Here is an 18,592-nt window from a genome sequence, read left to right as displayed (position 1 = left end):
GAACGAAAATGATACGAAAGCTTATAAACCGAAAATATCGCTTGGAAAAAAATGTCGAAAAACAAAAAGATCTTTCAAAAAGTTTCATACAATTATCTGGATTTGTCTGGAATATTTTCATTTTAAGAAAAATATGTCAATAAGGGCATTTATTGATTCGAGCTACAAAACCCTTTCAAATTCCAAATTTATGTCGTCCCCGAAATAACAGGTTCTACAATTTCTAGTGCGAAAAAAAACAGGTATTAATTGAGCAACTGCACAAACGAAATCAAATTTTTGCAGAGCAGAAATTTAAAAAACACTCTAATTTTGTTTTGCAGAAGTCTTTTTTCTTTGGTACGCTTAAGTAGATTATGAAAAACAGAGGCGGAACGGAAATTTGCACCACTAGCGATACAACACAAAGCACTGCAAGCTAGCATAGAGAAAATGAAACAGAAGCCACTAAGACGAAAAAAAATTGAAACAATTGGAGAAAACTACGATATCTTCAGAAAAATGTCTTAAATGATGTTTAATTTGACAAAAACGTCCACAAACACAAGCGTTTAAAAAGTATTTAGACACAATAAATGAGCGGCAACAAAAATCCGTAACCAAAACATCTAAACACTAGCACGCACAACATGTCGATAATTTTTGAAAGTGTTCCGGAAAATGTAAGATAGTTTGAGTTTAATTTAATCCAAATTATCATACGATTTAACTACTTTGTAAAACAAGAAAATTCCGTTATGCGGTAACTAAGCCGACAAAACAATCAGACAAACGATAGGCCAAAAAATTCTTTGAAACGGAAATTTTTGACTTGAAAAAAAAATAAACTTCTCCAACATAGCCAATCGAAGATTGGACACAGAGGCGAAGTTGGTCTTCGCATATTCTAGCGAAAATATGGCCGATAACGCTACTGAAAAAACTGAATGAGTAGAATTTCGAGTCTACAACAATTCTTAAGTGACGCACGCCAATTATGAGTCTACATAGATGCTAAGTGACGCCAGCCAATTATGACGCATTAGCAGTACCAGTCAATTTGAAAAAAAAAGAAATCTACCAACTTGCATGCTTCAATTTATAGAGCGGACGCATTTTAACTAGTATACGAAAAAGTTCATTCAAAACATCCGACCTTGCCCATGCTCGAACCCTTTTATTTTGTTGCGGGTCTCCTTCCCTAATTCTACGCTACTGATCCATGATACCTTGAAGCTATTATTTATATAATAGTCTGTGTTATTATCCTTAGCATTGGCTGTACTTAATAGCTGCATCAAAATGAACACTTTCAAAATGAACACTTTGTCGCAACAATTGCATCGCAACAATATTTGCGACTTACATTGGAAAAAAAGCTCATACTATAACACAAGCTTACGCTTGTGTAAAGAGAGTAATGAACGCCAGTAAACATTGCAAAAAAAACACTGACTTTCTTGAAAAAATCTCAACTTTCGAATTTCAAAGAAAAAAATAGATGCAATTTGAGCTCGTTAAATTTCTAGAACAATTATGATTGGCACTTTTTTGATAACAAGAACACAACTAGAGAAAAGTGGATAAATAGGTAAAATTTTTATTCCACTGGAAATTTTAAAATTAAAATCCACTTTCGAAACTAGAAATCGTTCATGTTTTTTTGTGCCATTTCCACGTTCGCAGTTGGAGAGTCCTATTTACATCACTTTCAGCAGATGAATTTCAGTTGAATTCAAAAAATGCATACATACCTAAGTGCATTCATAAATGCATCAATATGTATGAATGCACTCTGTAGTAATTAGAGACGTTTAACTGAAAAAAAACAGCACGACCTATATAAGAGTCTTCACTAGGTTCATTAGTCCTAAACGTACTGTCAGTAGTAGCCGCACACCGGTAATTAATCTAAATTTTCAAGTATTTGAGCATGACAGCACGTGAATGATGACTAGTGATTCACAATTGAAAGTGACTTCGCTACTTAAATTGTTAACCCGAGAAAAGTCTATATTCCAGTTCGCGTTTAAAAAAAATAATAAAAGTCGAACTAGTATCCTATCTTGTCTTGAAGTTCCCTTCTAGTATCCTTGAAGTCATTCTCTGGCGAAAATAATAATTAAGGTATTTAGCTCAACCATTTGATTTCATTTTGTTGAAAAAAAATGCATATGAAGGAGCATTTGAAACAAGATACCACAACTAAAAAGAAAAAGACATGAGCCGTTGTGAATTGATACGTCGAACAACGGAGAAGTGGATACGTCTCCGCCTCTCAATCAAAAGGCCGCGTGTTCGAGGCCCACCATTATCTGTGCTCAGTGCCTAAGAGTGAGGCAACATTACCCAGCACAGAAATATAACTTGCATAAGCTTATAGTTGATCACGTTTTTTTTGCGCAATTTGCATTTTCGATAATGGAGATTGTATTACGGCTTCCTAAGAGCTACTTGATTTGAAATCAACATAGCTGACAGAAAGTTGTGTCAATAAAACCATAAAACTTAAAAAAATAATACTAATAGTTATTAGTGTAAAATTCCATTTTCATAAAAAGTTCACTTCAAAGCTTTTTGAAATCAATGAACTCATATACTACACACTTCATTAAAATATGTGACCCAAATAGGACCCAATTAGAAAAATCAGGCTTCAAAAAATCTATTTGAGCGTGATTAAGTTTTAAGGTTTTCTTAAACCACACGAAATTTTAAGGTTGTCTTCAATTCGTTCACTAACACTTAACAAGACTACTCGTATCAGGGCGAAGCCCTGAATGTTCCGACTGCCTTTTAAGGTTTATGGAGCAGTAATAACATTAAAAAATTTAATGAAATAAAACGAAATGAAATTTTTTTTTTCTAAAATTTGAAATTTTTTTATGAAAATCATCCCCCCACACGCCATGTAAAGTACAAAATGATAGATTTCGCTCATTGTAACAAATCAATTATGACAAATAAGCTTCTTTCAACCAATTTGGAACGATTTATAAGACGGATTAAATCTCGCTTACGCGTTAATAGCGCGAAATATATCGCGCGTCAATTGTCCAAAATTGGCCAAAATGGCAATCTTTAAACCCCCGTAACTTTACGAAAAAAGATCACAGGTAAGATATCTTTTCATATTTGAGCTCAAGACAACAATACCTTTCGAATGATATTTAAAAATTCCGTCAAAAATGGCTAGTTAAAAAGTCGAAATTTGTCTGAAGAAAAAAAAAACCACCCCGAGCACAAATATTCCGTTACTTTCGTATCGAAAGTCGGAACAAAAAGAAATCAAAATCAAACCACAAAAACTTAATTTTAAACTGCAATAAAACCACTTACAGTTCAAGAAAACAAAGTGATTTGGCAACTAAGCCGAAAAAACATTGACAGACAAACGAGAGGCAAAAAATCAATTTCATATATATTGAAAAAAAGTCCGGCCGGTACTCGAACCCCCGACTTTAGAGTGCAAATGCCACCACGTTACAGGAGTGGGCAGGAATTTGGAAGTTGCTGAGGTTAAGTTAAAAACTAATGTCAATTTCTTACATATTTGTAAGAAAAGTTGTTTACGGGAAAACAAGTCTTGTTCCCTATTATAAGCATTGTTCTCGCAAGTGTAACATAACAAGACCTATCATTCACAGTTAGCAGAATGCAAACGCGTCGTATAATTATCTGCCAGGATTCGAGATAAAAACCTTCAATTTCATAAAAACCAGTAACCACCATTTTAATTAATAATTAGATTAAAGCCATTCAGAGGAAATTGAAGCTAGGTAAAAAAGGACAACAAATCAAGGTACAATCGAATATATATACATTCATAACAGCAACATCTTAGAAACACTATTCTGCGGGTGAAGTTTATTCTATCAATTCAGGCAGTATTTTAAATACAACATTTTACAATTGTAACATTAGTATCGCAAGTGTAATTATTATCAATTGCCAGCATTTGGCTCTAATGTTGACTCCCGAAAAAATAAATTCCAATTTAAGGAACAGTTCTTAACCAACGTATTGCGCTAACAAACCAAATATACCCAAAACCTGGTCCGGAATTCATACAAAAATTTTCATTATAAAACTCGGTACTTGCAGAAGTCAAGAACTGATCCTGTTTTTAAAGCATCAAAGTAGGAAAACTAAGTTCACAGAGGCTTTTGTTGCTCTTTCATGCGTTTCTTGTGAAGATGCATTTCCAAGTAGTCCCAGTCCCCGTACTTGATATTAACAAAAACCGTAACAGAAACTACAATAAGTGCGATGAGCTGGGCGGGCAAACTCACACTGAATACATACACAGCTAGTACTGAGAAAATAGACCACCAGATGAACAATGCGTAGTGAATACCACTCAATTGTGACACTAGATTATGCTCTACAAATCTGTCCCGCAGACTCGACAAAGCTGCCTCGTCCGTCCTCTTTTTCGCCGCGACACCGACGTTGTCGGCCGTTTCCTCCGAAGTTCCGTTTTGGTGTTTGTGGTCATTTATAGACTTTTCATCAGAAGGACCTTCGTAGAGAGTTTTCAGCAACTCCTCCTTCTCTTCCCACAGTTTCTTCAGCCATTCCCCAATTTGTTCACTCGATTTTCCCTGTAAATTGCAAACTTATCATACATTGATTAGATTTTACACATGCCAGCTGCCGATTGGAAGAACTTTTTAGTACAAGTTTTTAAGAGATCCTTCATGTTTACTATTTTCATGTACATTCAACACAAAGACGAAAGGGAGCTTCACACCACTTGCTATTCAACACAAACATAGCATGGCAAGCTAGCCGAACGCAAATGATACGAAAACTTATAAATCGAAAATATCGCTTGGAAAAAATGTCGAAAAACAAAAAGATCTTTCAAAAAGTTTCATACAATTATCTGGATTTGTCTGGAATATTTTCATTTTAAGAAAAATATGTCAATAAGGGCATTTATTGATTCGAGCTACAAAACCCTTTCAAATTCCAAATTTATGTCGTCCCCGAAATAACAGGTTCTACAATTTCTAGTGCGAAAAAAAACAGGTATTAATTGAGCAACAATGCACAAACGAAATCAAATTTTTGCAGAGCAGAAATTTAAAAAACACTCTAATTTTGTTTTGCAGAAGTCTTTTTTCTTTGGTACGCTTAAGTAGATTATGAAAAACAGAGGCGGAACGGAAATTTGCACCACTAGCGATACAACACAAAGCACTGCAAGCTAGCATAGAGAAAATGAAACAGAAGCCACTAAGACGAAAAAAAATTGAAACAATTGGAGAAAACTACGATATCTTCAGAAAAATGTCTTAAATGATGTTTAATTTGACAAAAACGTCCACAAACACAAACACAAGCGTTTAAAAAGTATTTAGACACAATAAATGAGCGGCAACAAAAATCCGTAACCAAAACATCTAAACACTAGCACGCACAACATGTCGATAATTTTTGAAAGTGTTCCGGAAAATGTAAGATAGTTTGAGTTTAATTTAATCCAAATTATCATACGATTTAACTACTTTGTAAAACAAGAAAATTCCGTTATGCGGTAACTAAGCCGACAAAACAATCAGACAAACGATAGGCCAAAAAATTCTTTGAAACGGAAATTTTTGACTTGAAAAAAAAATAAACTTCTCCAACATAGCCAATCGAAGATTGGACACAGAGGCGAAGTTGGTCTTCGCATATTCTAGCGAAAATATGGCCGATAACGCTACTGAAAAAACTGAATGAGTAGAATTTCGAGTCTACAACAATTCTTAAGTGACGCACGCCAATTATGAGTCTACATAGATGCTAAGTGACGCCAGCCAATTATGACGCATTAGCAGTACCAGTCAATTTGAAAAAAGAAATCTACCAACTTGCATGCCTCAATTTATAGAGCGGACGCATTTTAACTAGTATACGAAAAAGTTCATTCAAAACATCCGACCTTGCCCATGCTCGAACCCTTTTATTTTGTTGCGGGTCTCCTTCCCTAATTCTACGCTACTGATCCATGATACCTTGAAGCTATTATTTATATAATAGTCTGTGTTATTATCCTTAGCATTGGCTGTACTTAATAGCTGCATCAAAATGAACACTTTCAAAATGAACACTTTGTCGCAACAATTGCATCGCAACAATATTTGCGACTTACATTGGAAAAAAAAGCTCATACTATAACACAAGCTTACGCTTGTGTAAAGAGAGTAATGAACGCCAGTAAACATAGCAAAAAAACACTGACTTTCTTGAAAAAATCTCAACTTTCGAATTTCAAAGAAAAAAATAGATGCAATTTAAGCTCGTTAAATTTCTAGAACAATTATGATTGGCACTTTTTTGATAACAAGAACACAACTAGAGAAAAGTGGATAAATAGGTAAAATTTTTATTCCACTGGAAATCTTAAAATTAAATTCCACTTTCGAAACTAGAAATCGTTCACGTTTTTTTGCGCCATTTCCACGTTCGCAGTTGGAGAGTCCTATTTACATCACTTTCAGCAGATGAATTTCAGTTGAATTCAAAAAATGCATACATACCTAAGTGCATTCATAAATGCATCAATATGTATGAATGCACTCTGTAGTAATTAGAGACGTTTAACTGAAAAAAAAACAGCACGACCTATATAAGAGTCTTCACTAGGTTCATTAGTCCTAAACGTACTGTCAGTAGTAGCCGCACACCGGTAATTAATCTAAATTTTCAAGTATTTGAGCATGACAGCACGTGAATGATGACTAGTGATTCACAATTGAAAGTGACTTCGCTACTTAAATTGTTAACCCGAGAAAAGTCTATATTCCAGTTCGCGTTTAAAAAAAAACAATAAAAGTCGAACTAGTATCCTATCTTGTCTTGAAGTTCCCTTCTAGTATCCTTGAAGTCATTCTCTGGCGAAAATAATAATTAAGGTATTTAGCTCAACCATTTGATTTCATTTTGTTGAAAAAAAATGCATATGAAGGAGCATTTGAAACAAGATACCACAACTAAAAAGAAAAAGACATGAGCCGTTGTGAATTGATACGTCGAACAACGGAGAAGTGGATACGTCTCCGCCTCTCAATCAAAAGGCCGCGTGTTCGAGGCCCACCATTATCTGTGCTCAGTGCTTAAGGGTGAGGCAACATAACCCAGCACAGAAATATAACTTGCATGTAATTCAAAACTGGATGTAATTCTTAATCAGAGGCACAACATCGTTTCTCCCAAAAAAAGAGCTGAGAAACTCGTGATCTGCCACATCTCTCTAGTGGATTGATTGTCAAAGTAGCGTGAAAGGCTCATTAAACTGGCCTGTTCTAAGCCGTCAAACTGCGGCTTGCTTTTTAAAGACTTACTGAAGTCAGCAAACTCAACAAATCATTGCTCACCTCTGAATCATCGTCGCCTACTCCTGGTATGTCCTCCAGTTCGATGATGTCCACAAAGTACCACACCTCTTTGGGCACTTTTCCCAACAGAACATAGAGTTCATTTTCCGGAATCAAGTCCGGATAGTAAGCTGTTATGTTCACCACTCGCTCAAGCGACTTTCCTGAAAAGCAATAGGTATGATTCAGCCCTTAATTACAGAACTACCAATTCATAGTCCAGATCCAAAACTACACTACATTCGTGACCCTACATTAATTTTTAGTAGTGGACACGTTCACCTTAATTTACAAACCCAAAAAATAATGCAATAATGCTAACTGTGACTAACACTGACCAGCAATGAGTTGTTGCATGAGATGAACTGTGCCTGTGATTCTGGGGTGGAGCACGTAGTCATAGGCAGGCAGGTTGTTCTTTCTCGCAAACGAGTGGCTGGACAACAGCGAGTTCGGCTCATAGTCCGTGCCCTCTAGAACACATTCAACATCCATACTTTAAGTCACTATCCAAACCTTAAATAAAAAACATCGCCCACAGGAAAATGTCAAAGTGTAAAGAAACGAGCCGAAAAAATTCATGAAAATTGAAAATTAAATCTTTGATAAATATTCGACTTTCCAATTTCTCAGAAAATTTTTATCAGGTTAAAGCTTTTTGAATTTCAAGAAAAAAACGATTGACACTTTTTTATTAAAAAAAATTATTTATGAAAACTGTGTGGGTAAATTTTTATTCCGCTAGGAAATCTAAGAATTATAATTAACTTTTGAAACTAGAAGTCGTTCACGTTTTCTTGCACCAGTTTCGCATTCGTAATTGGAGAGCGCAAATTACCTAATTTTTAGCAGATGATTTTGAATATAAATACAATAATATACGAAAATCCACTTCTGTAGCTCTTAAATAATATTATTAATTAAATCACGTTCTTTAACACAATTGACAGATACAATAGTTTTATAAGCACGGGAAAAACTTATCGAGCGCCACATGAGCCGACAAAAACTGGGTAGAAATAGTTGAACCAAAAACATCACATGATATTTTGAGCTACAAAAATCTGAACTCAAAGATTTACCCCTTCTGAAACGCACAAAAGTATAAAAATCTATTTTTGTCCTTAAAACGACGTAATATAACGTGATAGAGCTAATAATACATTTGCCTAAACCATTTGAGCCTTCTCAGTAAAAAAGGTGTAGAAGAAAAACAAAATTTGAGGTTGCAAAATTCAAATTATAGTAACCATAGAAACCAATTTGCGAATTATTTTTACCTACACCATTTAAGCCGCATCTAAACCTTATCAGCAAAAAATAACATATCAAAATAAAACAAAATTTGAGGTAGCAAAATTACAAATTATAGGAACCAATCAAAACCTTTCATTTCTAACAAAACTCATTCAACCAGAAGAAAACTGCATGAACTGAGTAAGCCGACAAAAAATAAGCAGAAAAATGATAGTCGAACATATTATCTTTGCCATCTCAAGCATGGACAATACCTCCACACTAAAACGTCAAAATGGCACCTAAAACTTAATATACTATCAAAGTAAGGTAAGTCAATGATTCATTGATTTTGTTTTAACCCGAAAAAAGTCAAGAATCCGAAATAATATAACAGTTAACATCAAAGTTTTTGCTTATCGAATGATTCCTAGTCCTAAATCTTCCTAATCACTCATTTGATAAACTACTGATTTGGCAAATCATCTATCAAGGACTCGTAACGCTAATGAAAAAATTCCTGGTAAAATCAATCAACTTAAAAAACTTAAATCAATACTTCTTGGTAAAATAAACAAACTAAAACAGAAAACTTCCCCGTAACTGAAATTAACTTAAACCATATGTACCAAAAATTGAACATTTCAGAATGCCGATTTGTTGGAGGACAAAATTGTTTGGTTCGATAAAAAACTTTCATGATAGAAGAGATTAAAAATTTTCAGACGAGATTATCTCATCCGGGAATATACACAGAGGCGAAGTTGCACGTCGCATACACAAGCAAAAATATGACCGATAACGCTACTGGGAAAAACTGAATGAATAAAAGTTAGAGTCTACAAAATTTCTTAATTGACGCACGCCAATTATGAGCCTACATAGTTGCTAAGTGACGCAAGCCAATTATGACGCATTAGCAGTACCAGTCAATTTGAAAAAAAAGGATAAATCTACCAACTAACATGCCTCAAATTTATAGAGCAGACGCATTTTAACTAGTATACGAAAAATTTCTCGTAAAACATCCGACCCTGCCCAGGTTCGAACCCTCTTATTTTCTTGCTGCCTGTGTTAATATCCTTAGCATAGGCTGCACTTAATAGCTGGATCAAAATGAACACTTTCAAAATGAACACATTTAGTCGCAACAATTGCATCGCAACAATATTTGCGACTTAGATCGGGAAAAAAAGAAAGTTCATACTAGAACACAAGCTATGCTTGTGTAATGAGATTCCCATATATGAGACCTAAAGTCCGTCAACAAATAATGCCGAAACAAGCTGCCGTTTTGGTATTACTCATTGTGAAGTCTGAGAGAACGTCATGTGACCAAATGACCAGCTTTCAAACTGATGGAAGAGTACAAAAAAGTCGCATGATAATTATAAAATTTTCTCAAGGACGGTTTGTTGCACTGATACTTTAATATAAGTCAACACATTGAACGCATGCTGAAGGCTTTACAGCCTGTTAGAAAGCAGTGTAAGAGAGCTTTCTTTAGTCTTATCCAGGTAACCTTTTGTCAGTAAATTCAACTAAACTGTCAAAAATTTCAAAATAGAAAATGTCAATGCATGATGGAAGAGTACATAAATTTCCTGTCGAATTTATCTCACCCGGGAATATGAGAATGGAGTGCGGGGCTCCGTGGTCTATGACCATAGAAGAATAAGTGTCCAGGTGTTCCTTGTCTCTTTCCCAGTTTCTCTCCAGGAACAGGAAGCGAGACATCTGCATGGACCAGCCTACAACACACACATCCTCACGTATCAACAATCATCATTGAATCAGCTAGCTGCTATTTCAGTCACAGGACAATTGTAACGAAAACTTGGAAGGAACAAAATGCTTTTCACGTTTCTGCCGTTTTCTCTCCAACTACTAGATTCACAATTGAAATTTCGACATATCATGGATGAAACTGTTAATTAGACAACAACATAATAAAAAGCCATAAAAAGTCATTTCAAGACGTCATTTGGCTAATTATTTAAGAAGTAAAAAGTACTTTGAAAATTTGAAATTAAAAGTATTCGTTGGAAAGCTAAGGATCTAATCTAGGCCCTTATTTAGGTTTCAAACCAGATAAAAAACACCTGAAAGTTTTGTTAAGCTTTCAGACAGACGTTGACTGAAAATTCAGCTAAATATTTGGTAAAATGCCAAAATTAGAGTTAACTTTTATTTCATAGTTGAGTAGTTTTTTGTATTACTTTCCAAGTGATTTGAAACCTATGTAAATCTATAGCTTAGACCCTAAGCTTTCCAACGAATAACTTTGCGTCGAAAATTTCAACTACTTCCGCTGTTTACGGGGATTTTTTGGCACTCAGAACACTTCTCTGACTCCCTCTTATTAAATAGCCAGACAACACCGTGATAAGAAAAATTATTAGTTTTTATTCGGCTATGAAAGATTTTCATCCATCATAAGTCGAAATTTCAACCCTGAATATCTAATTGTTGGAGCGACAATGACAGTAATGAGAAAAAATTGTCGTTTATTTTATTGCCTAAAAACTAAATTTTGCAACTTCTATGTCCCGTTACTGTACATAAAATACATATGGTACCAGTTGAAAACAAAATTGTCAAAATGTAGCAAAAAATCTAACTTTATATGATTTCAAATTTAAAATAAGTCAACAAGTAGAAATCATAAAACATAACATGCAAGTATTTGGATTTTTCGATATCATTATGTTCGCTAACTCTCCATGAACCTAACAAAATCCAAACTGGGAATTGGATGATCCTTTCTATGATAATTAAATGACAATTATACTTGACTTCTAACTAACCGTATCCGGGTATTTTGCTGAGGGAGGACTTGAGCACTATTTTGAACATCTGGGCCATTCTGAATGCGTTCGTGGACTTGAGGAAGGCCAGCCAGATGTAGTACCAGTCCAGTCTTGTCCTGTGGTTCATGATGAACAGGTTCCAACCTGTCTCTGGAACCCCTGCTGCGTACATGTCCAGAGCCTCAGGCGATCCGAACACTCGCAACTTCGTGCCGAAGAAGACCTCTTCAAAGATTATTTTGAAATTTAAAAAAAGTACGAACAGAAAAGAATAGATGAATATATTAATTTTCGCTGTGATAAATACAAACAGTAAGGTCATTTAAGCTCTACGCGTAGGAAATTTATTTTTCTACATGCTTTGTATCTTTTACATACTTAACTTAATAGTACCTTATATGCTCGAGCAAATTCATTAAAAAAACATGAGCAACAAATTGAAGATCAACTTACGATTCAATATCTGAAACACAAAAATTCAATTAGTTATTAGACTTTAAAAAAAGATGGCGTTTTTGTAGTTGAACTAACCGGAGGCAAAACCAGCCACGTGGAGATCATGAAGTTTGTGATTGTCTCGTACGTATGAAGACAGAAAGGTATCAGAATGGCAAAAGGCGCCAACATGTAAATGTAGCCCAGAGTTGCCGAAATAGTCATGACATAACACGAGAACAACGCGAGGAAAATCCGAACTGGCGCCGAGTAGATTTTGAAGTTCGAGTTTGAATTATTGCCAGATTGTGATTTTTCCATTTTTCTTCAAATATCCAAGATAAACAAAATGCAGTGTTTATTTCGAAATGGAATCAAACAGAGCAGTGAAGAATTTTAAATTCTTAACTGTTTTCCACAAAAGGTGAAAATTAATCCCGATATCGAATTGATCAGCTGATGATCTTGACCTTCATTCGAACAAAATATAAAATTTGTTGACTCAAGATGCAAATAAGGTTCGAAATTCTGTTCAAATTGTAGTTAACTTTTGGCTCAAAAGAGGGGCTTACCGCTAACCATTATAATAATTACTTAGTATTTAGTGACAGTATTGTAGCAGTTTTCTGTCGTCACAATGACAACAACACTTCTCAACGCGGCGATCTTGGTTTCTTTGTAGTATGACAAACATGAATTAAGAATTTGACATCTATTTCAGAGCGCTAGTTTCCACAAATTCAATTTGGTTCCCTAAACGTTTTTTTTTTCAATTTTTTTTTCAAGCCCTCAGAATCGCCATGTGACCTGAAAAAATTCACACTTTATAAACATTAAATTCTCGTATGTGAAAAGTGTCCTTTAGAAGATTTGCAAAATATATAAATAATCAGGAACATATTTAAGACGGCATGTGAAAGAACCAAAACTATACTTTTCCACACATCCTCAGGAGTTCGAGCCTCTCCCAGCCCAAAGGGTCCCACTATTCAATTGATACTATTTTAAAAACATACATAGTTGTTTGCATTCAATCAACGCAGAAAAGGTTCGCGTCTCCGTCGACTAAATTTTTCACGTCACGTCTATTGTCTACATATATCAATTGTAAAAAGAGGGGTGCAGCAGGCTCCGAGAAAAAACAATTTCGGCGAAATAGTTCGATGGCTAGTGGTTAGGGAGAGTGGGGTTAATCTTGCCCTCGACCCTGGGTGGAATCCTTCCCGCTGATGACTAATGAAAAAATTCTTAATCACAGAGACGAAGCTCACTACTTGCAGATGGACCGACCAATCGAAAAGAAAACTTAAATATTTCCTCACATTTGTCAAATTTGCAAAAGTATTCGAAGCTTTGGAACTGAAATATCTTCATCTTTAAAAATTTTACAGAGATGAAAACCGTAGAATATATTGAAAAAATTGTCCTAAATTTGTTTTGATTTTGCCTTGAATAAAAATTCCAGTCATAAAAATATGCAAAAACTGAATGTTAAATAAGCATCGAAACAAAACTTACACACAGGCGAAGCTTCGCTTCGCAAACACTAGCGAGAACACGACAAAAAGCAGCTCTAAAAAGTGCATTAAGAGAAAATAGAAATAAACCTCGAATTAGCAAAAAATCGGCTAGGTCTAGGATTTGATTGTCGACCCACTGCAATCAAGATAATTTGAGTCTTACGCACTAACCAACGACAAACACCAGTCACGAGTAAAGCAGCTACATATGCTGATCAATAGCTAATGCAATTCAGCAAAAGTGTATACCAAATACAAATAGAGCCAATTTTGCAAGTAGAAATTTGGAATATAACAAACTGAAGGCTTTGCATGCAACAAATCGCAAAATATAAAGCCACATTCTGTATAAATTATGCATTTCGAAAAACTGCGAGATATATTTAGCTAGAAAATTTCTGAAATTGAGTTTTTAGGATTGTTATGTTGTTTGAAACAAAGAACCTTTTTCGGTTCATTTGATGAAATAAAAATGCATTAACTGGGTTAACTTATTACTATTCAAATTTCAAAGCACATGCTATCAAAAAGCTGTAAAAGTGCCCCAAAAAAGGCACCAACATTTGCGACTTAGGTTAGAGAAAATGAAGGTTCTTAATGCTACACTAAACTGACGCTAGTGTAAAAAAGATGGTTCCTAAAAATACACTAAGCTGACGCTATTTTAATAAAGCGGTAACTAAGCCGAAAACTCTCGAGCAGGTACGCGTTGCTCCGAAAAAAAGTTTGCTCCTCAGCCGTCTCAAAAAGGCCTCTGAGCCGAAATATTAAAATCCAAAACCTTTAAAGCCGAATAAGGAGAATAAAATGAAAGCAAAAACTCATATATTGAAATAGGAGTTGGTACATTTGCAACCAACAATAAAAAAAAATGTCGGATAGAAGGGGCATTTAAAAGCCGAGATGCTCAAAAATGATCTGTTTCCCATCTTTCTGGTCGTTGATGAAATTAGGGCTGACCAAAATTTTAGTCATCCTGTGAACAAAATTATTTACTAAGTTATTTACGGGAAAACAAGTCTGATAACCGATTGCAATACCCTTGCTAATCGCAGGGTATTTATTTCTGATAAGAAAGAATTGCTCTACGTTATATCAAAATCATTCAAAACAATTTTAAATAAAAGAATCATTCAAAATCATCGCGAGAGAACGAATTTCTTCTGGAATTATTCTGACTTCTCCCAAACGAATCAGATCGATTCATGAATTTGCGACCAAAGCCCGAGTTCCAGTCGTTTTGTCTTCTCTGTTTTTGAATGGCTTTCTCTCCTCGCTTCTGTTTTTCTATTTCTTCTACCTCTCTTCTTTTTTCAGCATATTGATGAACAACACTATTTGCACCATTGATGTGAAGATCAACCTTCTCAGCTAAGACGAGTCGCGCCAACTTTCGGTTTAATTCAAGTACTCGGAAGTTCTGCACTTTAACGATATTGTTCGTCGGAACATGTCTCAGCTCAACACAATTAGCAGTCTAAAACATAGCCAACAGAAAGTTCGAAAAGAGCCAATGAACGCAAGGAAACAAAAATAAACTGACTTATTTTGAAAAAAAACTTTAATTTGAATTTCAAGACACTTTCGAAACTAGAAGTTGATCACGTTTTTGGCGACATTTCCGCTTTCGTAATTGGAGAGCACAATTTTCCTAACTTTTATCAGATGAATTGATTTGAACTCAAAAAGTGCATATATACCTATTTGAATTCATAAATGCATTGATATGTTTGTGAGTGTATGAATGCATATAAGTTGTTATTAGAGCATTTCAGTAAAAAAAGAACGAACAAAAACTAACGTTTTATACAACAAGACTAATATGACTGACCACGAAAAATATATACATTAAAATCAAAACAATTATAAATCAGTATGAAATTTTACAAAAACCAAGTATTTCTTTAAAATAATTTGATTTATTTCCGAGCAATTGCCCCGTTCTAGTATAATCGCCGTTTTGAAATTTAAGCAGCTAATTGTGAAATTTCCACCAGCAACTCAAAAGATTAGAAGTCAAAACATAGCCAACAGACAGTTGAAAAAGAGTCAATGAACGCAAGTAAAGAAAAACTTTCGACTTTCCAAGAAAAAATAGATGGCCTTTAGCTCTATGAATTTCTGAAATAATTTACGACCGGCACTTTTCTGATAAAATTAACCCAATTTGGGAAAACTGATTGATGGGTAAAATTTTTATTTCGTTGGGAAATCTGATAATTAAATCCCACTTTCGAAACTAGAAGTCGATCACGTTTTTCGTGACCTTTAAAACTTTTGGAGTTCGATAGTGTAGTTTTCCTTCCTGCTAACAAAGGAATTAAACTGAACGGAAAAAGAAATCAGACGTCAAATCGCGGAAAAGAAAATTTGAGCCTGAAGAAATTTTACAAATTTTCCTGAAAAAAATGATCGAGACCTATAAGATGAGAGTCTGAACTACGTTCATCGACTCTTAATCAAAATTTTTAAATTTTTTCGTTTAACACTTTTGTCTAAAAGCCACCAATATCTCCTAAAAAAATTTCGTTCATGCTTTTCCTTTTCTGCTTACAGTTTTATTGGTAGGGGCCAAATTGTCTTCAACTTCATCTGCTAAAAACGTTTCTTCCAAATCTTCTTCGAATATTTCCACTTCAAGTGGAGAATGAACATACCTATCCATGAACCATTTAGGAGGCTGACGCTTGTTCAACATATCAAGCACACTTTCAATACTATTAGGCTCTGTTTGAAAATCTGGCGCAGTTGAACAAAATCTCAGAGCAATTTGGGTCAGCCGTTCAATTTCACAGCTTCGCTTGAATCCAAATTTTGAAAACTTGGGATTCAAAAGCGGCGCAAAGCGTCTTAGTAGGGATACCATTTAACCTGAAATCAATAAATAACTTACTATTTATGTTTTATAAGTTCCAAAAATGACTTACTTTGTTAATTTTTTGACCGCCAGGTCCAGATCCTGTGATAAACTTTTCCTGAAGTTCTTTTTCATTTAAGGGTTTCAGCTCGTAAGGACGTTCGAATAAGTCGAATTTGCTACCCGAAAGGCATCGTTTCACGATAGGAAAAGTGAGTTCACAGAATCCACAATACTGTGTTACTCTGTTACCCAGGAAAAAACTTCTTATGATGGTCATGATTCCATTTGGATCAATCTGATACATGCAAGGATATATTGTGCCATACTAACACTGAAAAAAAAAATAAGAGCTTTGTCAGAATTAAACTTACAGCGTTAATGAACAAATAGCGAAAAATATGAAAAACTGAGGCTGGAACAAACAAGATGACTCCCTGTTTGATTATTCTTTTCAAACCTCCAGAGTATGGACTGAAAGCTCAGTTCGATAACTTGCTTAATGTTCGAAAGAGATTGCAGAATGGGTGGAACTACAGCGTAACTGCATCAGGCGAGATAGAATTAAAAACTTTAACAAGAGTAGCCCGTTGCCGTGTGAGTAGAGTGGAACAATCTCATCACTTTAATTGTAATACCGAAATGCCGGCCGTTTTTTGTTGCGAGAGTTGAAATTGAGATTCATGATACAGTAAAACAAGCTGAATATTTGATATAAAATAATCAAAAGGCATCAATCAACCGTCCACATCCAAAGCAGTAAACTGTTCTGAAATGCAGATAAGATAGCCTTTTCCATGCGAGAAATTTTGATTAAAATCTGAGCGACATTCAATTGCGTGTTTTTTATATTACACTAAAAATTCTCGAAAATCCTAGATAATCGCGAAAGAACAATCCACGTCCGTATATCTTTTCAAATAGTGATCAGAATAAAAATCTGAGCTGCAGGTTTACAGGTGAATAAGACCAGTATAAACATCAAAAGCACAATGTGATCAATATTTCAGGTTTACAACAACAAAAAACCAATGAAAATTGTAATACATTATTCCTAAAAAATTGAAAACAAACCAAATATTCACTCGTAAATTCTCATAAACGAGAAACATAGCATTAAATAGCTAAAACAGACAACGCAAAAAGGAGCTTCACATCTCTTGCGATACAAAAATTGACGAAGCAAAAATACGCAAAACTGAGCATGTTTCCGGATACCCATTAAAACTTGAAAAAAGAACGCGATTAAATGTTACTTGAAAAAAGAACGCGATTAAATGTTACGTGTACTTAGTGCTGTGCGAGCAGCAAAATCATCTGACAACGAGAGCAAAAAAAAACATAAAATTTTTAAATTGGCTCCCACTTTCATGGGTAGCAGAGAAGTATTGGGATGCAATTTACCTTCATTTCAAATAGATAAGCGCTAAAAATTATTTAAAATTATTCCAAAATGGTGTACGATTGAGGCAGTAGAAAATGAGTTAAATGTTGGTCTGAAAAGCGAAAACATTCAGACCATTCTTTCTCGCCTCAATGAATGAGAGTGAAGTAGCTTTGCAGAACCGCAATTACGACTAAATAGGCTTTAGCATGATATCAGACCAGGGGCGGATTTAGATGGGAGGCGGGAGGGGCGGACGCCCTCCTCCCTTAGCGATTCGACCCCCTGCCGACCCAAAGGGTCCCCCTTTTGTACTATTTTCCAATATCCATTTTTGGTGATGGACCCTAAAAACTTTCTGAAGGCGCCTTTGGCGCCAATATATATTGGGAGCCTGCGCCGAAAAAACGCATTTTTTTTTGGTCAAAATTTTCCAAAAAGTTCCTTAAACGCCTTTTTTGGCCTGTTTTTTCAAAAATTTTCCTGCGGCGCAGAAAATTTGGTCAAAACATGGACAAAACAGTGCTTTGGGAGAGCTCGAAAAATCAGTTTGGCCGACCTAAAAAAAAGGTCGACAAAAAGATTTTGAAAATCCGCCCCCCCTCGAGAAAATCCTAGATCCGCCCCTGTATCAGACTATGCTCTTTCTTCAATGTGGTCAAAATTCCACTAAGCTCTAGTTCCTTCCACTCTAGATTAGTGACTGAAAAAACAACCCAATAGAACAATGCATTTTCTGCTGTTTTTTTTTTGGATATTGAGAGGTATTAAACTAAGCTTGATGAACAAGGCCATAAGAACTACATTCAACAAAACAGCTTGTGCGGTCAGAGCTAAATTTTTGAGAAAAAAAAACTCGCAATTAAGAGAAGTCACTTCCCTGTTTTTAGTTCAAATTAAGAACTTGATTGGATATCTCAATTTTATCGCTCTCAAATTCAACTTTTGATTATACCTTGTTTTGCTGCCAACCTATGATTGGTTATAAGCTCAGCTGCCAAAAT

General features: G+C 35.1%; 1 protein-coding gene across 1 annotated transcript; it reads right to left on the bottom strand.

Moving 5' to 3' along the window:
* Positions 1 to 3,698: 3,698 nt before the first annotated feature.
* Positions 3,699 to 11,633, bottom strand: LOC134839600 (lysocardiolipin acyltransferase 1-like). Its single transcript, XM_063855207.1, has 5 exons — positions 11,390 to 11,633; positions 10,205 to 10,333; positions 7,685 to 7,819; positions 7,347 to 7,510; positions 3,699 to 4,583 (listed from the first exon to the last, which is right to left on the bottom strand). The coding sequence occupies exons 1-5, from the start codon at positions 11,562 to 11,564 to the stop codon at positions 4,134 to 4,136; spliced, it is 1,053 nt and encodes a 350-aa protein (XP_063711277.1). The 5' UTR covers positions 11,565 to 11,633; the 3' UTR covers positions 3,699 to 4,133.
* Between the last annotated feature and the right edge of the window lie 6,959 nt (positions 11,634 to 18,592).

This window comes from Symsagittifera roscoffensis, chromosome 2 (genome assembly GCF_963678635.1).
Source record: "Symsagittifera roscoffensis chromosome 2, txSymRosc1.1, whole genome shotgun sequence".
Taxonomy (NCBI): Eukaryota; Metazoa; Xenacoelomorpha; order Acoela; family Convolutidae; genus Symsagittifera; species Symsagittifera roscoffensis.
Note: the sequence above shows the minus strand (reverse complement) of the source record. Positions and strands in the feature narration are given on the sequence as shown.

Bases quoted from the DNA above. Each gene is read 5' to 3' on its own strand.
- LOC134839600 (XM_063855207.1), bottom strand. From the start codon at position 11,564: ATGTACGCAGCAGGGGTTCCAGAGACAGGTTGGAACCTGTTCATCATG. The intron at 7,511-7,684 runs GTCAGTGTTAGT...ATTGCTTTTCAG, and splicing joins CATGCAACAACTCATTGCTG to GAAAGTCGCTTGAGCGAGTG. The intron at 4,584-7,346 runs GTGAGCAATGAT...TGCAATTTACAG, and splicing joins TAGGCGACGATGATTCAGAG to GGAAAATCGAGTGAACAAAT.